The sequence below is a fragment of the Phoxinus phoxinus genome (assembly GCF_949152265.1).
Source record: "Phoxinus phoxinus genome assembly, chromosome: 15".
Taxonomy (NCBI): domain Eukaryota; kingdom Metazoa; phylum Chordata; class Actinopteri; order Cypriniformes; family Leuciscidae; genus Phoxinus; species Phoxinus phoxinus.
The window spans coordinates 10,806,995-10,833,283 of record NC_136890.1 but is presented as its reverse complement, the minus strand read 5'-3'; the positions used below and the strand labels follow the sequence as shown (position 1 = coordinate 10,833,283).

General features: G+C 39.0%; 2 protein-coding genes across 5 annotated transcripts in view; both read right to left on the bottom strand.

Moving 5' to 3' along the window:
• inpp5l (inositol polyphosphate-5-phosphatase L) overlaps window positions 1–6,491 on the bottom strand; it is a 35,260-nt gene extending 28,769 nt beyond the window's left edge. Inside the window, exon 1 of the mRNA XM_079636868.1 lies at window positions 5,914–6,491. Within this exon, the coding sequence (XP_079492994.1) occupies window positions 5,914–5,973 (60 nt within the window). The 5' untranslated portion in view covers window positions 5,974–6,491. The remainder of the gene's footprint in view (window positions 1–5,913) is intronic.
• Window positions 1–26,289, bottom strand: part of LOC307011337 (glycerol-3-phosphate acyltransferase 4-like) — a 64,728-nt gene that overhangs the window by 10,679 nt on the left and 27,760 nt on the right. For 2 of the 4 annotated variants that reach the window (XM_079636863.1, XM_079636862.1), the window contains exons 11-13: window positions 23,975–24,103; window positions 21,324–21,403; window positions 14,415–19,614 (exon numbers count right to left, since the gene is read on the bottom strand). In XM_079636863.1, coding sequence (XP_079492989.1) covers window positions 19,506–19,614; window positions 21,324–21,403; window positions 23,975–24,103 — 318 coding nt within the window. In that variant the 3' untranslated portion in view covers window positions 14,415–19,505. Of the gene's footprint in view, window positions 1–14,414; window positions 19,615–21,323; window positions 21,404–21,549; window positions 21,576–23,974; window positions 24,104–26,289 lie in introns of those variants that run through there. The other 2 variants (XR_013800405.1, XR_013800404.1) reach the window with 2 other exon arrangements.

Below are 26,289 nucleotides of genomic sequence, written 5' to 3'. Positions count from 1 at the left end.
ACTCCACACAACTCTTTAGACCCACTCTGAATCAAACTTCCCATATTCTGACAAAATGTTTTTCTGAGACGGCAATGGCTTTTTAAGAAGTGCATTTGCTTAAATTTGGCTAATTTCCTGACCAATAATTTGTGGTTAAGAGTAAAGGCCATTGCCAAATTCGCATCCGAAATTTTCGCACGTTAAAAAATAAATACGACCTCACGTTATGTCAATCACGCCTCCGAAACTTTCGTCCGTCATAAAAAAAATCGAAACAGGTTCGATTTTCTGCGTTTTTTGCATCCGTAACAAGCAGTTTGAATGGTGTTTGAATGGTGCTTTGACAATTCAGAGCCACTGAATCACGAATACGAAAAAACGCATACGAAAATTTCGGACTCAGTGTGCAATGGCCTTAAGACTAATAAAAGTTTAGTGTTTAGCCATTTTGGGCTTGACCCATTTTCTACTTAAAAAGTACAATTTCTGATTAAAAATTACAGTAACATTACAGTAAGGTATTTGTAATTCGTTACTTCACACTCTGCTCATGGATTTAGTCAAATAAATAGTTTTAAAAAACATCAGCCGCAGATGACTGATTGTTACACAACATATTCAAAGATATCTGTATCTACTTCCTAATAACACAGGCTGCTACAAAACAGACCAGTTTTATCAGTGTCACACTGACAGTCACAGATATGTGCCCCGTGGTCTGCTATATTATAACCACAAGTGTGAAATTCCTGTTAACTCAACACAGAATAGTAAGGTACAGGACCTTTCAAAAATCATTGTCTAACTGTGTTAGAGGGCAGACCACTGCCAGTCTGTCTGCAGGTTGTCTAAAACATAGGCTACTGTTTAACATATTGCAGTTTCATTTTCTTTTGTGTCTCTTTGATGCAGTGACCACTAAAAAAAAGTAAAAACATAGACCACTCCCTTCCTCAGCCTGTCAAGCATGCAGTGAAACCAGGTCACGCGAATTTGACTGCACAGCCGTAAAAGAATGGATGGAAACAGCAGACCCTAATTGTAGAGAATTTGACAGAGCCCAGAATAGAATTGCATCTGATGCAATTTACAATGTTACTTTGATCTTATAAAGACCTTTTATGGGCTGTCGTTCACTATCTTTGTTTTCTTAGTTCCACTGAATTTGAAAGGGTGGGGAGGCCAATGGAAACTTCCTTCATTTCAACTCTCAAGAGGATTTCACAAATTTGCAATGCATCATTTCCTGTTCCCTGCTCCTTAAAGTTGACTTAAAATAGCATAGAACTAATTTCATTGAACAAGCGTACTTTTAAGTGTCAGGTAAACACTGCAGTATCACTAGCAGAGGGACAAGAAAGCTTTAACCAGCTTTGATGAAGTGTTGATAAAGAGTTCATCAGATATAGTTGCACCTCTGCATTCGGTTATTCCATCACAGACTGCATGAATGTATGATTTTATCTGATATACATGTTCAACTCTCCAAAAGAAGCCAACAGTTTTCAAAAAACGATCACTCATTGCATAAAAAAAGGGCATTGACAATAGAGTCAGCCAGCTTCACGCAAGTATGCAAAAACTAAATGGTTGTTATTCAACTGTTGCTCTGCAATGACAGCACAATAAATACAAGATAGTTTATGAAAACACGCCCTAGGCTCCTTAATGTGCACTATGACTTGCGGTCATACATTTTCTGATACATTTTTGACAAATGTGATAACTGCTTATGAGATCTGATATGTATTGGAAAAACGAATAGCCTAGACAATTTTTTAGTGAATTTTGCAACAGAGCACTTTAAGAAATATTTGGATTATTAAGAAGAAAATACATTATTAAATACATTTATATTCTGCATGAGAATATACAACATGAGGTTTTATTTTTAGGAACATGGAGGGTTTGTTTAGCACTGTGACATCATAATTTTACAGTAATGCAGATGAAATGATTAAATATTTCAACATTTGGTAACACTTCATTTTGACGTACTTACACATTACTACATGTACTTACTATAGTAACTGTAAATCATGCATAATTACAAGTAACTAACCCTAAACCAAACCCTAACCCGAACTAGAGTAAGTAGGCTACATGTAGTTAATTAATATTGTATAAAGTAGCCTACAATTTTTAGTAGACATCATGGTGATATTTGCTGACCACTTATTACTGTTATATTTGTGTATTTATTTACTGAAGACTGAGGTGAACCACCAGGGCTGATTTGATCAAATGCATTGTAAGTCTAAGTGGATCATAGAAACCATTAGCACCAATTGTCTCTACTTACTGTAGGCTCAATGCTTTTAGGAAATGCCCTTTGTTTTGATTAAGCATTTTCTGTGAGATCCGCCCTTTCACTAAATGTTATCACCTCATTAGACATGATGAATCACAGCTAAATGCACTAAACTCAAGGATCTTGCTAAACTTAAAAGGTCTGGTAAACCCTTCTTGTAGATAAGAAAAATGTAACCATTTTTGGAAGTCTGCTACAACCAACATTTGCTGGCCTATTCAAAAAAAGAAGCGACGAAGGGTTGAAGTACTTTGGGAAAAGATATTCATCTGTTTACAGTCACAATGGGCTGTGACATGTGCTTTTTCTCAGCCAAACATGGCCCGAGGAAACTGGGTACGGGGCCAAATTTCCACTAGTACCCTCAGTCCTCCATACACACAATGAAGCCAATGCTCTAACAAATACAACTAAAACACAACCCCGGAAAGACTGGGCTGAACATACATAGTTGGAGGCAAGATTTTAACTAGATTTAGATTTTCAAAACAACAAAAATAAAGCAACAATGCTATAGGGGGTTGTTGGACCTTCAGACTGACAGCAGAAGGTCTGGACTCTATCGCAGCTTTCATTGGCCAAGGACCGCCCACGAGGACGTTTGACTGACATGTAACGCAACCAATCACAGTTTGTTTTCTTCCCCAACAGACCGGCGTGCATCTATACATTTTTCATTCCAGAATGTTGTGCAAATTTACCACAACAATGGAGCCACGAATTTCACATACGGTACTTTTGAAAATCCCATGTTTAGTTGATTCTGGTAAGCACTCATTGACACAATTGTTAACACAACGGCGTTCTTCTTCCACGAGGGAGTTTGGCGCCATGGCATTTGTTTCAAGGCGGACTGTTAAAAAAACACAACACACACGTCTCCTGGACATCCAGTAGAATTCAACCAATCAGATGACGACTTTGAAACTCCTGAAGTGTTTCCAGATAAGTGTGCCATATGCTTCAGACGTTTAGCCAACGGTCCGTGGGCATTGCCTGGCTTGGGCCCTCCTTAAGTGTAAGTGTGTAGTTTTCTATCCAGTTTTAACATCTGGAAATGTAATTATATAGAAATGTAGTATAGAATCCTTCACCTCATCAAGCCTCATGATTTGACATGGGATCAATCATGCCTTTAACGCAAGCAGTGGACAAACTACTTACGTTAAAAACTTGATGAAAAAATTGAGCAAAAAGTTCTATCCAGGTCAACTCTTTTACCATACTTGACAGAATTTTACAGCAATCCATGTTTTCACTGTTATATGGTGGGGGGGATGCTATTACAAATATTCTGAACATAGTACAGTCAATCTCCGGATCCAAAAACAAGCGAAGAAGCAGAAACAAGCAAAAGAAGGATTGCTTATGCACATGTAAGCTAACACGATCATAAAACATTAAAAAGCATATAAATCAAAACTGCCAAATGCTACTGAATGAAATGTCGACCCAGGATGAGGTGTAGCACTGTGAGGCTTTGGGGGTGTTGATGGACGGCATGTCAACAATGTTAACCCTTAATTAAAACTTATCTTTGATCACTACAATGACATACTTAAATGTTTTTCCTGTGAAAATAATTTCTTCATGCATTAAAAAATATTCAATGTTATTAATGTTATAATTAGCTAATTAGCTCCGCCTCCCATCAATCACACGAGCCCAGAATACCTGATGCAACTTTACAGTAGTAAACGCTACACGATAGCAAGTGGAAATACTGGTTTATTCAGCCATATATGTTTGAACTAGAAACTGATTCAGGAGTAGAAGTGGAAGATTTAAATATAGCTACAGGCTCTTCGAATGGTAAATTGTTGTATCGTTTTCTACACTCCCCTGCACTCCCCTGTGTGTTTCTAAATGTTTCCAAACTGGTGGGTGTTTATAAATCATCCAAAGAAAATGATGCCCTTCACCAGACCCGACCCCTAGACCCTACTCTCACTGTGATCTGGGCAAATCAGGCGACGCGGTCGAAAACGCCCCTCTGTTTATGGCCTCGCCTACTGATCTGGTAACTCCCATTACTCTCCTGCAGAGACCTATAGAGTGTTTAAGGACTTAAAAGTGGATCGGGCAGTTGAGACAGAGTGTAACGTGTCTCATTACTCTGAGAACTAGCGTACGCCCGCTGGAGGAGAACGTAATCGGCAACACAGGATAGCTTATCTTACAGAAATATAATATATAAAACTGACATTTGGATATTTGACTCACCAGTGACCAAATGTTTAACTTACTGCACACGTAACTGTATTTTTAGTGCATACTGAGGGTCAGGATCCCACAATTTACCCATTCGTTCCAGCCTGTATCCACTTTTAAGTCCTTAAACGCTCATTTTTTTAGGTCGACAGCTTATAAAAATGTATTTCTGGGTTTCTTAGCTTGTTTGCTGTACACCTTGTCACACAGCAGCTTTTAGGCATTTTTCTGTCTTTTGTTAGAAGCAAGAAATGACAAGGAGGGAGCCTCTCGCAATGCAAAGTCAATGGAGACGGTTGGACTATTAAACAAGTAGGCCTACAAGTAAAACTGAAAACAAGTACTAGTAAAACTAGTAATAAAAATGTATGGGTCTGCCAGTTTTAAAGAATATAAAAAACAACTTGCAATAAACTATTGCATTTTTATACACACGCAGGAATGCCAACATTACTATTCACGCTTCATTGTGAAAGCCCATGTAGCCTTTTTTTTTTTTTTTCAGTATAGACTAACATTCTCCCGTCGTATTCTAGTTCATAACTGCAGGCCAGAGTTTGTAGTAGTAGTCTAATGTTGCAACAGCTCAACTCCACAGTTTCGCGGTAGCGCTTTGAATCATCTCACAACTGGCTGTCAGTTTCCTGTTTTATTTGAATACACACAAGGGCCGGTCGCGCGGTGTGTGATAGGTCGTTAGATCTGTGGGGAGGTGCAGTCAGACAGCTCACAGTGAATGGGAGAGGATATCACTCTAGACTGGGGACTCGTGTGCTAAAGGCCCAGTGGAGCGAAGGAAACCTGAAGTGGGTTCACAGCAGTCCCTGCGATATGGAGGAGCCGCCTGAGAACGTCCAGCTCTATCACTGATGAGAGAGAGGCGTCGGAGCCGCTCGCGCAGGACGCGTTCTTGCGTTCAAAAACAGCGAGACGCAGCGCTACAAAACGCTGGCGTCTCGAGAAGCGTTTTAAAAGTTGAACTTCTTTTAGATACGGTGACTTAAAACGAGACGCACAAAGCTGAAATGAAACGGTCAAAGATGCAGTGTTTACATAAAAAATAAAAAAAACAGCGCAGAATGACGCATGGCGGCGTCCCTTGTGAACGGCCCATTAATATTACAACGGTTTGAGTTATACAATTATACAGACTTAAATATAGCGCATTTCAGAGCCGTTTAAAATCCAGGAGGGTGATTTGGCCTACCTATATTCATATAACGACTGTTTTTAAGATTACCTAAGCAAAGACAGAACAGCAGATTACTAACGTTAGTCAACTGCGTGCAGTTGCAAAGGGACCGGTTTAAATAACAAAAGTAAAAAACAATTCGTTGCGTTACTCATTTATGATGTTGAGCAATATTCCACATGGAAAATTATACGGAAAGTAAACTGAGGCGACTTACATTGTCAAACAGTGATCCAACGTTTGCAGTGACTAGTAAGACGTCCGTGTACATCTCCATGATAAGAAGCAAGCTGGAGAAAAGTCTTATCTTACGACGGAAATCCCACTCGCAGGTCTTTATTGCAGGAATAACAAACGGCTTAAAGATACGATTACAAAACTCTAGCTATCTCGCCCTGAAGACAGAGCCCCCGAGAGCAACGCTCGCATCTCTAACGTTACTCCTGCTGTCATGAGGAAACATTCACATTCACGGCGTTTCTCTTCTTCAGTTGCTCAGCGGTGGACACGGAGGGATTTCTTCTCCTGTCTTCATGGTAATCGGACTATGTTCTTAAGCTGAATTAACCCAGCGTCGAAGCATCTGTAGCCTCGGAGTTCCTGTCGTTTCAGACTAAACCAAACTAGTTGCGCTGTCAATGTTATGTTGCACGCGAAGCGCCGCCCTACACATGTAGTACTGTGAGCTACTGTACAAATGAGAAGCGTCAAAGTTTCCGTGTGTCATTCAAACCTGACTGAAGCGAGGTATCTAGGCCTTCTGTACTTACTGAATTTGTGTCAGGTCACGTACACACACACACACACACACACAAACGTTTTATGGGGACTTTTCACAGACAATTATTTTTATACTGTGTAAACCTATACCCATCACAGAAAACTTTCTGCATTTTTACATTTTCAAAAAACTTTATAATTTTTTAAATAAAAAAAAATGTAGGACGACGATTTCAGATATTTCCATCTTTGTGTGGACATTTTTTCCCCATAATGTATAATAACACCACAGTATATATATATATATATATATATATATATATATATATATATAATATGTAAATTCATGTTAGTTACACTTAATGTTGTCACATCTTCCTGGTTAAATAAACATATAAAATGATAAACCAAATGCAATTATATTTTGTATTTTTACATTAGCCATGATGTCATTAATTCATTAAAACCAAGTATAAATCCCACAGTAGCACTGTGAAGCTTTGGGGATGTTGATGGACTTAATCTACTCCATCTATGTTTTGATCATAGTTCTGAATCTGACCCAGACGTGGTCTTTAACAAAAAACATGATTTACTCAGTATTTTGTTTAAAATGTTGCTTAGTGTTGATCAAAAATGTAGATAGAATAAAAAGTTGTTGTTGTTGTTTTTTCTCCAGAGCAGAGGCTCTGTTCTTTGTTCAGATATTCGTACAAAAAAATATTCTGGGGGCCATTAAAGTTTTGTGAAAATGATCAAAAATTCTGCGGTGCTGGGGAAAGAGTTAAAAGTGTCTTACGTCTGTCTATGGTTTCACAATATGATATCACCTGGTGCTGGCATTAAACCTATACAGTCTATTTAACCATTGTTTTTTCACCAAAATATCGACTGTCCAGTCCACCATAAAGAAGAAGTGGAAGATTTAAATATAGCTACAGGCTCTTCAAATGGTAAATCGTTATGTATCGCTCTCTACACTCCCCTGCTTCACAGCATAGTAAATTATATGCAAAAGCCCGGCCACATGTTCACGGAATTGGTTACAACATATTTGTGACGTAGACGTAGAGAACAAGGGCGATTTCGCAGAACAAAAGTGTGTGTTTCTAAATGTTTCCAAAATGGTGGGTGTTTATAAATCATCCAATGAAAAATGATGCCCTTCACCCGACCTGACCCCTAGACCCTACCCTCACTGTGATGTGGGCAAATCAGGCGACGCGGTCGAAAACGCCCCTCTGTTTATGGCCTCGCCTACTGATCTGGTAACTCCCATTACTCTCCTGCAGAGATCTATACTTGATTTCAAACCAAGTTTTTGAGATTGTTTTTGGACAGCTGACAGATGAATTTGCATATGGTTTGTCTTAAAGTATATCTTTAAGACAAACCATATGCACTGTAACACATATAAACAACATTAAAAACGTGATTTTCACCACGGTGGGTCTTTAAAGATTACGAGAACACATTACTTATCATAAAAAATATGATGTGCACGGATCAATCATTTATAATAAATACTGTAACAATCCACAAACATACAATCCACATCTTAAAAAGATTTGCAAATTTTGATTTCATGGTGACTTTAAATCATCACATAGATAGGTTACAAATCACTTGAATAAGGACTAGTAAACAAGTACTAATGAAACTGAAAATAAGTACTAGTAAAACAAGTAATAAAAATGTATGGGTCTGACAGTTTTAAAGAATGTAAAAACAACTTGCAATAAACTATTGCATTTTTATTCACACGCAGGAATGCCAACATTACTATTCACGCTTCAATGTGAAAGCCCATGTATATATATTTTTTCTTCAGTATATAGACTATTTTCCCGTCGTATTCTAGTTCATAACTGCAGGCCAGAGTTTGTAGTAGTAGTCTAATGTTGCAACAGCTCAACTCCACAGTTTCGTGGTAGCGCTTTGAATCATCTCATAACTGGCTGTCAGTTTCCTGTTTTATTTGAATACACACAAGGCCCGGTCGAAAAGCGATTATATTTAAGTGGCGGAGTTGTTTACTTAGTTGTTAATTAGTCTTCCCATTGGCATCATTTTGTTCATTCAGACCAATTCGTGAAAGCACATGAAAACAAGAGGTGGGATTTATCGCACAAACCACTCATATTTAACCATAACCAGGCATTGCCTCCTCTCACGTGATTTTCCCCCCATCTCAATTACCCCCCATCAAACCAAGCGCACGCTAAAGTTTAGGGGGTCTGTTAAAAGTCAATGGGCTCAGGGGAGGCAAAAGAGACACAGACTCTCACTGTAACTTTATTTGTTCCTTAAAAAAACAAGTGTAATATTTCACAAGTGTAATAAATCACATTTTGTAATATTTGCATTGTTTTATTTTTATAATATGGATTATATTCTCATACAATTTTTTGAAGAGGCACTGCCTTCCTTGCCTCCTCGGAGGACAGGAGGAAAAAAAATTTTTATATACACACACATTTATTTTTTTATTGTTTGAGAAAAGGAGAAGAGCATTAAAGTAAAATGTCTGCAACCACATTTAAATCGGTTTTTGGAGTTTGGAGATTTTAGGTCACTAATCCAATAAGTAATTTTGTAACATGAATCATGTGAACTCTTTTGTTCAGAAGGTCAGATTTCTTTCCATTGAAGCACAAGATGCTATTTGGATCGTTCTCACATCAGGCTGGAAAACATGATAATCAGGTTTTACACAAACTTCTGTGGAGTGCAAACAACAGAAAGCAATTGAAAGCAAATGTCTGGGTCTCAGGTTAAGCTACAATATGCGTTATTGTTTAATAACGATGTCATATGCTATATTCATGGTATTTATAGCATCTCATGTAATATGTATTGCATCATGGCATATAATATGTTTTTTAAAAATCCCATTAGCAACAAAAACAGATGTAAATTGTTTATGTTCTGCATCTGTGCTGCTGCAGTACAACAAATTAGATAAATGAAGACATCAGTTCATAATCTAGTTAGTTTGATGGATTCCGAGCTGGTAAAGGTAAGATAATTGTGCAGAAACTGACGCACGTTCACATGCTCGGTTTGCCCTGGCAGACACTTAAAGGACAATTCCGTTGAAAAAATAACCTAGGGGTAATTAACACATGGTTACCGAGTCGATCGTTCTCTGGGATACGTTTTCATGATAATCGAATGTAAAGAGTTTTATCTCTAAAAACATATTAGCTTATAACGCTAGTGTCACGATCCACACTCACGGAGACAGGGAAGATCCAAGCGCAGTACTTTTATTGGGGAAATCCGTAAGCATAAATCCAGTCCAGGCAATAAGTCGTCATCATAAATCCAATGCAAAAACAAGAACACAAACAGGGAACAGAAGTGGCGTGATAATAGACAAGGAATCCGTGACAAACAAAGAAACAACAAGGGTATATAAACACACAGAACTAACAATGATAACCAGAGACAGCTGGGAACAATGACGGGAACAGTGACGAGAACAGCTGAGTGCAATGAACAGATAAGTGCAGACAAGGATTGTGGGGAATGTAGTTAACAATGACAGACACTGTGGGGAACGAGGACCTCCAGTGGACACCCGGGGAAACACAACCAGACACCGTGACATAACCCTCCTCCTACGGAGAGGCTACCAGACGCTTCAAGACATAACAGACAACACAAGAGTCCAGGTAGAAGGTGAAATGGTGGAGGATCAGAGACGGGACGGGGGGCCAGGTCCATGGAGGGGAACAGGAACAAGGGTTGATGACTTAGCCGGCGACCCGGGCGAAACCGGGCGGAGACGTCAGTCCATCGGGCGGCCAGGGCGGAGCAGACAGTCCATCGGGCGGCCAGGGCGGAGACGACCCCTCGGGCGGCCAGGGCGGAGAAGGCACCGACTCAGGAACAGTCACGGACACCGGCTCAGAAACAGGCACGGACACCGGCTCAGGAACAGGCACGGACACCGGCTCAGGAACAGGCACGGACACCGGCTCAGAAAGAGGCACGGACACCGGCTCAGGAACAGGCACGGACACCGGCTCAGGAACAGGCACGGACACCACCGGCTCAGGCAGAGGAACGGACACCACCGGCTCAGGAACAGGAACGGACACCACCGGCTCAGTAACTGGAACGGACACCACCGGCTCAGGAACAGGAACGGACACCACCGGCTCAGGAACTGGAACGGACACCACCGGCTCAGGAACAGGAACGGACACCACCGGCTCAGGAACAGGAACGGACACCACCGGCTCAGGAACAGGAACGGACACCACCGGCTCAGGAACAGGAACGGACACCACCGGCTCAGGAACAGGAACGGACACCACCGGCTCAGGAACAGGAACGGACACCACCGGCTCAGGAACAGGAACGGACACCACCGGCTCAGGAACTGGAACAGACACTACCGGCTCAACGGCGGCCATCTTGTCTGGAGACACTGGCTCGGCAGACGTGACGTGAAGCTCAGGCTCGGCAGACGTGACGTGAAGCTCAGGCTCGGCAGACGTGACGTGAAGCTCAGGCTCGGCAGACGTGACGTGAAGCTCAGGCTCGGCAGACGTGACGTGAAGCTCAGGCTCGGCAGACGTGACGTGAAGCTCAGGCTCGGCAGACGTGACGTGAAGCTCAGGCTCGGCAGACGTGACGTGAAGCTCAGGCTCGGCAGACGTGACGTGAAGCTCAGGCTCGGCAGACGTGACGTGACTTGAAGCTCAGGCTCGGCAGACGTGACGTGAAGCTCAGGCTCGGCAGACGTGACTTGAAGCTCAGGCTCGGCAGACGTGACGTGAAGCTCAGGCTCGGCAGACGTGACGTGAAGCTCAGGCTCGGCAGACGTGACGTGAAGCTCAGGCTCGGCAGACGTGACGTGAAGCTCAGGCTCGGCAGACGTGACGTGAAGCTCAGGCTCGGCAGACGTGACGTGAAGCTCAGGCTCGGCAGACGTGACGTGAAGCTCAGGCTCGGCAGACGTGACGTGAAGCTCAGGCTCGGCAGACGTGACGTGAAGCTCAGGCTCGGCAGACGTGACGTGAAGCTCAGGCTCGGCAGACGTGACGTGAAGCTCAGGCTCGGCAGACGTGACGTGAAGCTCAGGCTCGGCAGACGTGTGCTTCCTCCATGCATGTAGAACAGGCAATGTATAGAAGAGGAAGACCACCTTCTTGACCATGGCAGGATGACTGATGATGGGCAGTTCTGGGATGATAGCGGGCTGGACGGGCAAGGCCTCCGGGACGACAGCGGGCTGCTCGGAGGGGACGGCCTCCGGGACGACAGCGGGCTGCTCGGAGGGGGCGGTCTCCGGGTCTTTGGGAAGACTGGCGATCTTCCTCCTCCTCCACCGTTTCTGATGGTGAGGCGGCGACATCAAACCTACCGCCTCTGGGGATTCTGTGACGTCCGTGACCGCCTCTGGGGGTGTTGCAGTCTCCTGCGAGGGTATGGAAGCCATGTCAGGAGACACAGGCGGGAGTGGTGTATCCCATTGGCTACGATGATGAAGGTAACTGGTGAATCCCCAAAAGTCCAGGATCTCCAGCCCCTTCATCTCCCAGCCCGGCAATGGGTCGTCAAGACACTTATTAAAAAGGTCCTTGAGTGTGGCCTCATTGTATCCCATACCTCTCGAGAGAGTCCAAAAAAATTGGGATAGATCACCCACCGACCGGCCCTGCTGACGTAGATAGGCCAGATTACCAAAACGTCCCATCCTCTCCTCAGCAGTGCTTGGAGGAGCGATACGAATACCCGTACTGTACTGCTGGATCTGTGCATATTGACGGATTCCTTCTGTCACGATCCACACTCAAGGAGACAGGGAAGATCCAAGCGCAGTACTTTTATTGGGGAAATCCGTAAGCATAAATCCAGTCCAGGCAATAAGTCGTCATCATAAATCCAATGCAAAAACAAGAACACAAACAGGGAACAGAAGTGGCGTGATAATAGACAAGGAATCCGTGACAAACAAAGAAACAACCAGGGTATATACATTTACATTTATGCATTTGGCAGACGCTTTTATCCAAAGCGACTTACATTGCATTCAAGGTACACATTTTTACATTTTTATCAGGTCTTGCTTTCCCTGGGAATCAAACCCATGACCTTGGCGTTGCTAGCGCCAACGCTCTACTGTTTGAGCTACAGGATAGCATGTAAACACTAAACACACAAAACTAACAATGATAACCAGAGACAGCTGGGAACAATGACGGGAACAGTGACGAGAACAGCTGAGTGCAATGAACAGATAAGTGCAGACAAGGATTGTGGGGAATGTAGTTAACAATGACAGACACCGTGGGGAACGAGGACCTCCAGTGGACACCCGGGGAAACACAACCAGACACCGTGACAGCTAGTATATGGGGCATAGAATAGGTAAAAGTAAATCGCTAGTTAATACCACTAACAAGGCTCAAAATATAGCCTCACACTAACACGGTAGCATAATGAGCGTCCCTACATGCAAACCGAAGCATTGAGAACTATGTAAGTGTACAGACAGTTTAATAAGAAGATACTTTATAAAAACAGTACATTACGCGTATACAGGCAGGAGCCATCTTGGAAAACAGTCTCGACTAGTCGAGCCACGAACGCCGTGCTAAGTGAGCTGGTCGATAGGAATTACGTTTGTGAAATCTACCTACCACGGCGTTCGTGGCTCGACTAGTCGAGACTGTTCATGTTCCTGTTAGTGTGAGGCTATTTTGAGCCTTGTTAGAGGTATTAACTAGCGATTTACTTTTACCTATTCTATGCCCCATATACTAGCGTTATAAGCGAATCTGTTTTTAGAGATAAAACTCTTTACATTCGATTATCATGAAAACGCATCCCAGAGAACGGTCGACTTTGTGAACCATGTGTTATGAACCCCAAGGTTAATTTTTCACCGGAATTGTCCTTTAGTTGGAGTCAGTTTGTCATTTTGAATGTTCCACCAAAACTGATTTGGAGATCTGGAACTCATCCCATGGTAATGCAATAGTTCACCAGATGAAAACTATTGGCTATTTTAAAGATCTGTTAATATCTAAATCTAATCCTCTGTACCGAACATGTGAAAGCAATAAGCATGCGGTTTACTGCAGTTTTGTGTGTGTGTGTGTGTGTGTTGTGATCTATCCATCAGCTCTTTGGCTGGGTGAAGTCATTGTATCCCCTCTTGGTCTTCAGGATGTTACCTAAGAGTTGGCACTCTTCAAGTGAAAGTCACCATGAAGGAAATTCTCTGTTTCTCAGGTCAGACTCCAGCCCAGCAACGGCAGGCTGAATGGATGTTTATAATTCATGTTAAGTGAAAGGACTCTGGCAGAACAACTTGTCCCTCTGGTTCAGTGCTCGACAGTTCTCCAGTAATCCATCAATATAGGGCCTAAAACCAATGTCCAGTTCTCCATTTTTTTTTACAGCTCCGCTGTAGCGATGGGACATTCGAATCATTTTACTGACTCGGATCTTTGAGTCTCGTTCAGCAAAATGAATTAATCTTTTTTTGAAGTCATTTTGTTCATTTCAGCAGAATATCATTTAAACGTTACATGGTTATCGCCAAATTCCCTTACGCATTAGCTTACGCAAAGTTGATCACATTTAGAATAAGAAAAAACTATTATATGCAGCCATAAATGATGAGAAACAGCAATGATTCATTCTTTGCTTAGCCGGGTCTTCAGGCAATGCAGTCTTCTTAGTTCACCTCACCTCCCTATCCCTTTTGTCAAAAAAAACGAACTTGCTTGTAAGGAAGGTTGGGAATTATTAACTAATTGCCAAATCCAATACGGCTGTCACAAAGAACGAATGACTCAGACCCGAAGGCTTGGGAGGTGAACTAATCATTTCTGTTTCCTGTACAGAACCTTTGAGATGTTCACAAAATGAACAAATGCGAAAACTCGTTGTTCCCGAGACACATTAAAGATCCGTTCAAAATTCAAAGGATACAAGAAACTCTTCTCGTCATAAACTTGAAACTCACAGAATGTTGTGTTGAAGTTGTTTTTATTTTCTTGTATGACATATTATATATATTTGTACAAGACTGTATCACATTAGAACATGTTTGACGTACAGTGACGAACAGGTGGATGTATTGGCAGGTGCTGTTTTAGAGCGTGGCGGCAGTCAAATCACTGGCAACATTGTTATGACATTGTTATACGTTCCGTCAACACACACCCACTCACCTAATGTGGATGGTGACATTAATCCAATTCACTGACAATGTGCAAATATCACACTTTCTTCTTGTAGGATGGACTAATCTACAAGATATTAAGATTCTTGGAGTGTCTACTGTGCATAAAAGTAGCCTTGTTTACTACAACATCAAAGAAAATGTCATAGACACAGTAAATGATACAAATCCTCATGAGAGCCAGCAAAAAGAGGGTGTGTGGGTGTGTTTTTTAAAGATTCTTGTCATGGTTTAAATCCTCCAATGACATGTTTGAAACATAAAACATTATTGTTTTTTCATAGTGGACACCAGGATCTATTCATTAAAAAATAAAGGCAAGTTTATATTAACAAATGTTTTAGAACTTTCAATGACAGCTAAATTAACTATAAATAATAATGTACACACTTATCACTCGAGGATGATAGTGAGGATGCATTCAATTGATTAAACCTAAAAGTAAAGACATTTATAATGTTACAAAATCATCATCATGGTTCATGGCATCATGGTTTTCACAAACACAACTGTTTTCAACATTTATAATAATGCAAAATCATAATACGCTGATTTGTTGCTCAAGAAACATTTCTTACCGATCATGTGACTCTGGACACTGGAGTAATGGCTGCTAAAAAATAAAGCTTTGAATAAATTCTGAATAAATAACTTTTACAAAAATAATTATATTTCACAATATTACTGTTTCATAGTATGTTTATTTATAAGAATAAATGTGGCTATAGTGAGCATAACAGACTTCTTTCAAAAAACCTTTTAATGCTAGAATTACAAAATAAAACAATACTGTGCACTGCTACTTTTTCAATATTTTTTTGATGATTACGATACAGATGATTGATGATTTTGCAGAAGCAGATGTTTTTATAAATGTACGAAATTTCTAAAAACAAAGAAAGGAAGTTGTCAAGCCATTTTGTATCTCAGAAAAGCCTGCCAGCTTTAAGTTTTAAAGAGAAGACTGAATTGCTGGATCCCAGAAGGATACTGAACAGATGAATTGCAAAAAAAATATAAGGGAAAAAAGCACAATGTCAATGAATTGGAATAAGTCCTATATTATCAATGGCTCCCACAATGAAAATCTCCAGTTGAACCTCCAACATAAAGCCGAGAACTAGTCCTTGAAAACATGAGCAGCTGTATATGCTACAATCCTTGACATGTTTATACGAACTCTCACTACGTTTGCACAGAGCCGTTTATATGCACTCAGTGACTGGGTTAAAAGTGCAGAGAAAAGAGTCATTCCCACACATTGAGCCCAGCAGCTGAATCGTTTCATACGCTGGTATGCGGTCGTACTATTTCAGATCTCAGTAACGATCTAAAGCGTTAATTATACTCAATCAAACTTTATTACAGGCAGACTTGTCTTTAAAGATGTAATAAGTGGAGTAACACAACATGGCGCCAATTCAATTCCACTTTCAAGCTTGTAGATGAGGGATAATTATATTTAAATACATGTCTCACTTTCTTGAATCAAAACTCCATTGTACTGTACATGCCTCCTTGAGCTAATATCCAGGCTCTGCGAGACATGCTGCTCTTACAAACGACTAATGACATGATTATGATGATGGTTGAATGAGAGATCCTAATAATAACCATCTAGGCTGGTGCAAGATGGCTGCACACACCCGTATGAAGGTTGATATTCAGATAAATATATCACCCAATACAAACTAATCATATTCACTAGAAGCCAAAAAGCTGAAGTGACTAAGAAACCGCTTTACACATGTGGCTCATGTTTCTCAATCTTTACCACAATAAGCTAAACAAGCAACATCTTGTTTGTCATTGGTTGTAACCAAACATAGCCCTGAAATAAAACCGGTGGTATATTTTCAAAAAGGGTTCACGTTGTGAAACTACTATCGATCATTATCAATTACTATCGCCCTTTAGTGTTTCAGTTTTAGAGCTAGATAGTAGTTGCATACAGCGTTTTCTCCTGCACAGTATTTAGCTGTTATGCCAATGTTTTTTGTTTTTTGCAACAACATGGCAATTTCTTAGCTGAGTTAAGGCCTTAATGTTCTATGCGAAAATTTAGCACAATAAATATTTTAATTTGAACAACACGAACATTAGCATGCCGTAAATCCAACACTTTTCTAATCTCTTTTCCATCGCACTGAAAATAAAATTGGCCAACCAATAAGATTTGCACTTTTGGTCACATGCCCAAAGCCACTGCTGTTGCATAAAACTATGACTTGGTGGTGTTCACAAAAAGACTGTTTTGCTAAGAGACAGTGAATAGCACAAAAGGAAACCGGAAGCGGCTCTGCCTCCCAAATCAATCTTAAATAGTCCAGATGAAACTCGAAAAAATTAAAATATCGTGCAAAAGTTAATTTATTCAACTTAAAAGGTGAAACTAATATATTATATAGACTCATTACATTCAAAGTAAGATATTTCAAGCCATTATTTGTTATAATTTTGATGATTATGGCTTACAGCTTATGAAAACCTTTTCACAATATTCTAATTTTGAATTTGGGGTTTTCATAAGCTGTAAGCCATAATCATCACAATTAGGCTATAAGGCTAATAACAGACAAAGGCTTGAAATATCTCACTTATTAGTTTCACATTTTAAGTTGAATAAATTAACTTTTGCACGATATTCAAATTTTTCAAGTGATGGATGGAATTATGTGAGATTAGAATAAGTGTGTCCCAAAGCATAATATATTGAAAAGAGTGTGCAACAAGTCCCCAGATGGTCCACTATTTCTGGTATATTTTCGAAGTGTGGATCCGCGCACACTCTTTACGGCTAATATTGCCCACAACCCATTGAGAATTCAGTTCAGAACTACAAACACAAATAAAGTGTTAGAAAACTACAAACATGGTGGATGTTTAGATGAAGGGGTTTGAGAGACTTAATAATCAACATTTAACCTGATAAAAAAATATTATTTAATGTTATCCGTGTTATCTTTCATCTGCAACAACACTAAACTTTTATAAATATCCGTTTGGCCATTAACTGTTAAGTGCATCATTATGCCAAACTATTCGTTTCTCCACATGAAAGTGCTACTTCTTTTCTCTCCGATACGGTATAGGAAATGAAATGAAATGTGTTAACTGTGACAAGATGATTGGCAGGCCAGTTTGCAGCGATAAGATGCGCGTAACTATGCGACAAAGTGACTGTTAAACTTATTTGTTTGAAATAGCTTTTAATCGATGATACAGTGTCATGTTATCCGTTTTATTGTCTGTTATTTGTTTTATTTCATTGTGTTTATGTGTATGCTATGTACAGCACATTGGTCAACAGTTGCTGTTTTAAATAGTGCTTTATAAATAAAGTGACATTGACATTGTTAAAAGACGCAATTTACTAATGTGATAGTATTTCCCAAAGCTTGTCTACTCTTTTGCTACACAGTCAAAAGTATGTACTTTTTCTTCACATAAAGAGTACATACTTCTAGGGCGTAGTTTAAGTATAGGCAAATTGGGACGCTGAACACTTGTATTTGGTGAAAACATGTAAATACTGTTCCTTCCATCACTTTACATGTTCATTCAGCCGGTCTGCCTTTTTTACACATTGGTCTAAACAGGAAAAAAAAAAAAAAAAAAAAAAAAAAAAAAAAAAAAAATTCACACGAAAATCTGATAAAATGGTGGTCAATATTGCAAAATTGTTTTTAAAATACCAGACAAACAGTCATCGTCTGATGAGTCATCAGTTATCGTCTGAATCAGTCGGATAACTTACTGAATCAAATCAGATTATTTAAAATGAGAAGAGATCCAATAACGGTGTTCTGTGCACTTTTTGTTATAGCTCCAAACTTGCAACAGAGTTTCTGAGTTTTGTTTCTAAAATGTATTATGTTAAAATACTCTTGTTATTGCTTAACAAGTCGTCCCAATTTTAGGGTTGGTTGATCTAAAAAAATAAAAATAAACCCTTTAGGAAACATGTATACAGTACATGCAGCATAGTGTTGTTTAAACATCACAAATAACGTTTTTAAATCTGACTTTATGCAGTACCTGAAGAACGTGAACAGTTCATTGAGTTTTCAATTGGCTGTAGCTTGGCCAATATCATTAAGACTCTTAAGGTTTGACTTCCATATGTGAATGGAAATGGCAAAGACTTCTGGATCTGGCACACAAGGACAAGAAAGATAAAAATCGAACAATACATAACCAATTCTTCTCAAACCCTTCACACAGGCTTGATTGTTTACATGGAGGTATTGTGAAAGGTCAATGCAGATTACATGTCTGCAAAGGTCAGAATAAACTGGTCATCTTCAAATTAAATCGCAGGTTTGCCATGCATGTTTCTGCCGTTTTCTCCAGTTAAAATCCAGGATTAAAGTGACTTGCGCAGCAGAAGTATAGCAGAGAGATGGAAGTGCATAACGGAAAACTCTCGGACACCTACGTGCAGCCTGATGAGGCGTTTCCTTGAACCATTCATGGCCATCAGATTTAATAGTTTATTGCATCCTAATGATACGTTAAGAGTAAATGATAATAAGAGAAAAATAAAAATAAAATGTTAATAAAAAAATAACGAGAAAGAAATCATTAAACTATCACATTGCATCCTTATGACTCCTCGTGAGCCACCCGGCCACTAAAGTCTGAAACACGCTACACTGGCTCCGGTCAAAGGGCCATTACGCATCGAAACGCATCTCGTGGAGTGTTTTGATCACGGCCTGACCTAACACTCGACAAGCTTTGATCCTTTTCACAAAGAGGAATAATTAAACAAGGACAGCTCTTCGTGATTTGAGGTGATACAAATCCGTAACGCCGTTGTCCGGGTCTCTGAACCGTCTCTTGCCCTCCAGGTCCTCACCTGAGTCATCATCCTCTCCTCAAGAACGACTGCGGTCCGCTTGCGTTCCAACCAAAATCTTGCTGTAGATTTTTTGTTGCTCCTCTTTAAAAGCGTCTTTCACTTTCCCTCGTTTCAAACCACCATCCCTAAAGAAAAACACAAACCCAGTTTCAACTAAAAGGACATTTATCTGAGAAGACCAGCTTTCCAATGTTTGAATCAACATGCACCAATGCTAAATTAATATCTAAATGTCAATCATTTGTTAACAAACAAGTATTAATCACTTCAATGAGCTCATTGTTTCTGCCTTAAATCATTACATTGTTTAAATTAATAATTTTTCCGCTAACTGTGATTTTGTATACGCACATTTCTGAAATGCATAACTTAGAAAACAGATCACTCTAAATTGTAATGTGGACTCATGCATTTTCTGTAAAGCTGCTTTGAAACGGTGTGTATTGTGAAAAGCGCTATACAAATGTGAAGCGAGAGGCGTTTCAAAGATGGCCAGTTCAAAGACAGTGAAATGAATTGTCTTAAAGGGACTTTGCCGTGGACGCTTCCGATGACGAAAAGTGATGGAAATTCCTTAAATGGACAGCAGAAGTGTACTTTGGGCTTTAGTACGTCCGCTGGTCTGGTAGCTGGTTTTAGAAGGGTTTTGTCAGGCTAGGAGACCAGTTTAAACCAGTCGAGAGTCAAGACCAGACATTTTCTGGTTTAAGGCGAGACACTACAGGTGAATAGGGTAAAATTTTTAACTTACAGATATCACAATGAAACTTTACCAGTTGATTACTCGCATGAATAGGAGACAAAATAAATGTATTGCAAGTTTTCTGTAATTTTATGTTTAAATATGCTAATCAGGCTATATCTAATTAAATATTTGCATATATGTTGAAGTGACGAATCTGACCATTGAAAAAAACCAAGGTTAAAAATTATTTTTGCATTTTGTTGACATATTCAATGAAAAGACATAACCAGAGGGGATTATCTCCTTTTGTTATCATGTAAATCAGGAAATACTGCCAATAGCCTTAAAAAATTTATTTCCGCCCTATAAATCAGGCCAAGAATGATACATCAACAAATCCCTCTGGATAAACCTTCACATAGTTAGGAATGCGACTGTAAATTTTGGTGTATGTAGACTGTGCTACAGAAACTGTGAGAAAAAAACTCATTTTGAGAAAACGGCCTTTAAAGATCTTTATGGCAAAATTCCACTAATTTCTATTGAAAGCCATGAATTACAGACAAAATATGCTTTATGTAACCCCTCCACCCGGGTGGATAGTACAAATAGTATGAAATGTCAGAGTGCGTCATGTTACGATTCTGAACAAATCACGTTGTCAGCAATTGGCATCAGCATTTCTGACAGCAATGAGATTAGCATTGAGTTAAGCATTGGTTGCTGAAAAACAGGAAATGACCATCTTTGGATCCGACAGCATTGTAAAGGAGAGAGAGAGAGCTTTCTAACGGTATATGTGATGACAAGGGTGCAGACGGCGATCGTGGAGCAGCGGGATGATTTAGAACGCCAACTTTTGATGAATTTAGGCGAAATCTACACACGCAAACAGACAAAGTATAGTAAAATAAAGACCTAAATGTGTATTTTGGACTTTTTTTCAGCACAAGTCTGAAAGAAGACATGTTATTGAAGACAAATTGCCCAAAATCTCAAAATTGACCAGTGAAAAAAAAAAAAAAACTATGTTTTTGCCTGCCGTGCCTCGCCTTAAGACAGCCAGCTGTCACATATCTCTCCATCTACGGCTGATATTAGTATTTGTATTACTTCTCTTTGACCTTAACATAGCCGAGTCCGACTTACCACAGCAGGTCCACCAGACCACCCTGTCTGGCAATGGCTGCCTTTACTCTGTTAGCAAACTGCACGGCATCCTCATCTTCCTGAGGGACACAAAACAGACCTTGACAAAAACCTTGATCTTGCGCTTTTAAGAGTTTGAAATGTATGTGTCATACTTGTTACAATTATTTTCAGCACATTCTATTAAAGGGATAGTTCACCCAAAATGCTCTCATCATTTACTCACCCTCATGTCATCTCTGACGTGTATGACTTTCATAAACAAACAGACACAAACAAAAATTTGATGTAAGTGCGTTGTGAATTTTCATATTTGGGGAACTATCCCTTTAATAGCAGGTTTATCTATTCTAAAACAACGGTAATTTTGCTTAAATATTAAAGTGCCCCCATCATGCTATTTTAAAGGTTCCTTATTTTGTTTTAAAGGTCTCCTACAATAGGTTTGTAATTTTCTCATAATATACATGGCACTTAACCATATTTCTTAAAGAGTCTGAAAACACTGTGTAAAGATTCAGTCTCTCTAAACTCTGCTCTGATTGGTCAATTGGTCCAGTCTGTTGTGATTGGTCTACCGCTTACAGCACGTGTCAGAAATGAAACGCCTATTATCATATCTGAATTTCTTCCTCAACGCTTGATACACAGTGATGCAAGCAATCACAATGGCGTCAGTTTTTCCGTATCAAGTCCTCATCGTATTGAAATGCATGCAAAGAGGAAAACATCACTGAAAACAATCTTCTCGACATTTCGACAATACAAACCACTCTTCCATGCCTCAGCTACGACTACAGTGTTTGAGGGCAGGTCAAAGTAGACGTTGTTCACAGGTAGCCAATGAAGAGCATTGGCTGGCATTATGCAAATTTGTTACATTGTTACATAGGTATGTAACAGGAAGCGAGACTGGAATTGCTGACGACTCGTTTAGCATTTCAAAATCGATTCGTTGTTTTAGAGGACAATAACTTTATTGTTATGTACTTTGATCTTTAACCCCTTAAGACATGAAAATGCACATTCCGAACTTAAGTGGTTGGAATTCAAGAATGCTTTGGAGTATAGTATGTCTTGTTTTAAAGAAGACATTTGGCAGATTTTTGTAGAAGTGAAATAAATTAAGAAAGTTAAACAGAAAAAAGTTATAGAAGTTTGAGTTTATGAAAATGTACAATGTTAAAAATGTTATTATTCATATTTTATATAAAATATATATTTTCAAAACCTGGTGGACTCTAAAAATGCACACAAAAAAAAAATCAAAGCCAAAAATCTGAACAAGTTGTGTTTCAAATTTTAGGTTGATATTGTTTGGGCGCAGTACCAAACTTTTTCACTAGTAGACATTACTGCCCATATAAGGGCGCCTCCATTTCCATATGTTGTTTGAGTGATCTGAACCATTATTTTTACAATTTTCATACAATTTATGAAGTAGACATCCTATTCAGAAGTAGTATTGGAAGTTGGGCAGATTTTGAAATGAATTCAACCTCTAAGAAACACAAAAAGAACACGTATGTGCATTATAGCTCGCTGCCACATCACAAATGGTGAATCTATTTTTTTATTTTTTATATTTAAAACATTTTCAGACCTTCTTTCATGATTTTTCATGTTCATCACTATTTCAAAATAAAGATCTGAACACGCCTAAGGAATATTCTTGTTGCAAATTGATAAATTACGGCTCCTCTGTAATTTATTTTGAAAATCAGTCACCAAATATGTAAACTAGAGATTGCAAGCTTTTCAAACTGTTTTAAATATATAATGGCTGTGGGGTCGATGCCAATATAAGGGGTTAAAGTCAAGCTTTTAATATTGTTTACATGTCTGTGGTGTTTTTAATATGAATTTGGACATGGTTTGTCTTAAAGCATAAGTCAGCACCATTATTGAGTATTTTCTCCTTAAAAGTGCAGTATACCAAGGACAGTCTCAAAATCACGGTTTGAAATCGCTGGTGTTTTTGACGTCACAAACTACCTTGTAACCAATCACGTCAACGTGTGATAGGCAGGGCTAATTTGCATATTCATAGAACCGAGTATACTAAATGAGGCAAGGTTTTTTTCAAGGAAAACATTTTTTATATGTACTTCTGGTGATGAAAGATGAGACTAAGGGATCAATTAATGACTACCGGTACAGGTGTACTTTAAATCTTTGCAGACCTTTTGCATTCTCAAACAGCTTATATTTTATACACTGCATGAAAAGTAATATTCGAAAACGCATAATAAGAGCACTTTAAAACAAGCAATAAGTACACCAAGGAAGGGCTTCAACATTATTCCAGTGATTTTCCAGTGAACTTCTGTAACATTCAAGGTGGGGCGGAACACATTAGCACAATGATTTACCTATGGTGACCATTTCTGTTTTTTTTGAGAGCCGAGAGCCTACACATGCATTAAAAACAATGGTCTATTTGTTTATTTGCATGCCCACATGCAAAAACAGATGTCTATTTCCAATCTGTGGTGGGTGGACAAAACTTCAGACAGGCTGTCCAAACCCACTCAGGCTTATTTGTGCTTGATTTGTGTATTAAATGGACCAATGCAAAAATGGGTCAGTCATACCACAGAGATTTTACTGCATTCACAGAGATGATGAGTTTGCGTGCATGCCGGCCTTACCTGGCGGCTCATCGGAGGCAGGTACCACACACTGCAGACGATGGCCCAGCTACTCATCATTCTGAGCAGATAATTCACCATCCCAAACTTACTGCTGTTCCAGAAGGCGTCCCCAAACCGAGGGTCATACTGCAAAAGCACAAAGACACAAATAAAATACAGTGCAATCCCCATCACATCGCTGATGAAAGAAAAAAACAGAATTTCCTAATGATTTTTTTAGCAAACATATCTAAACATTCTTAAAACAAGATACAATCTATACAAGACAACAAACTGTAGACAATCGCACTTGTTTTCACATTATATTTCCTGAATTAAGTTTTGCTTTCGTTGTGAATTGTTTTCGCTTGTTACAAATACATGTTTTATGTAAGGAATAATTGACGAAGGGCCGATGAATTATGTGTGGCCGCTACACCTCGGGTGTGCATTATTTTCTAATAATTCAACAGATCAGAGTCAATTATTCTGCTTATACTACGGTTACCACACCTCGAGACATTGTTCAAATGATGTATTTCAAGACATTTGTCAGGTTAGGACTAATTTCTTACGCATCTCATCCCGTGCCTCGACCGTTGCCAATTCCAAAACGTAATTTTAGAGCTATTAACAAAGGCTTAAGCCATTGATAGCAAACTAATATAGTTACCCGAGTCTGTGCTTCTCTCAACAGTGTTCGGCAGCAGCGTCTCTACTAATAGTGACACTGTAAGTATATATGCTTCAAGAACAGCATTTTTATTACCTTGTTAGTGAGAAATGTCATGTAAATTTTAAGTTGCTAAACTATTTTTTTGATAAAATCGTCAGCAACGTTGACAACACGTTCCTGTATGCGTGTGTCCGTACTGTATGTGTGTGCGTTTGATTGAAGAGAGTGCGGGAGAAAGACTGTATGTGTTTCCGTACATAATAAAATTAAATTTTGGGGCAAAAAACAAGGAAATAATTATCCTATTGTTTACTATATTGATTTGCTTGGTCTGTGTCGTTGTGGGTTTTGGTTCTTTTGCTGTTGTAGGTTGCAAGGACCTTTAAAATAACTGACATCGTTTGGCAAAATGATTCAGGCATTCAACAGCCCCGTAGTATAAATATCATTTTTATATACAATATTTTATATACAAATCAAACTCGCTAGTGCCATGCACTACTAACTAGCCACGGGAACTTTTAAACTGTTTTAATGGGGAAATTAAGTGATGTTTATGCTTAAAAAACACCAATAAGGTGAACACACACATATAACAAAAAAAGGATATATATAAAAAATAAAAAAAATTAAGATCTTTTCTCTGGAAACAAGTCTGAGCCAGATTTCCTAACAGTTTGCTCCATCCAAACCCTCTTTTGGGGTTAGTGTTATAGTAAAGATTAGGACATCAACATCCCTAATCATCTGCTCTTCATAATTTTTCTTACCATAAAAGCTCATAAAGTATGAGAGGATGTAAACGAGGAGGAACCTTTGAAAGTAGCTTCACAGATCAAAACAAGAGAGCGAAATCTTACAGTCTACCAGCTGCAGCATTAAAAAAACAAGGCATTTCTCTAGAACATTACTCCTAGTTAAAAGAAAAATATTTAAGATTGTAATAATAAATCCAGTATGCTTCAAGCGCAAAAGGCACATGCATGGGCATTGGGCACATTTGCCTATGTAAATGATCAGTGAAAGAAAAAATGTCAAATAAAAAACGTGACTTAAAATTCACAATAATGAATATTTCTTCTTTTAAAGATTTTGATTTATTTAAATTATGCTGTATTTCCAGGTCACAGATTTGCTAAGCAAGTAGGTGACATGAATCATGTGAACTCCTCTATTCAAAAGGTCACATTTCCACAAGATGTTCTTTGGTTCATTTTGATACATGATCATCAGGGTTTCACACAAACTTCTGGAATTTATGCAGCTTGACTGCTGCTATCAAAAATGTGTGGTAATTTTTAAACTTATTAAACTTGTCAAACTGTTAACTAATTTAACTAATGTAGCACGGAAAATAACTAATAACTGAGTCTGATCTCTAATTTATATATTTATTTATTTGTTTGTAATCTTTTTTACCTATGTTCTTAGTATTATTAAAATAGGGGTTGTATGATTTAGTTAATTTTGTTCGCGTATTTGTTTTTAGTATTATCATTATAGGGTATAGCATGTTTTAGTTCATATATTATAAGGTATAGAATGCTTTAGTGAAAGTTTTGTTTTATGAATGTAGTTAAGTAGATAGATTGATGTTGTCTGTGTGAGAGGACTGAATGTGGTTGCTGCTATTGTAACAAATCTAATTTCCTGAGAA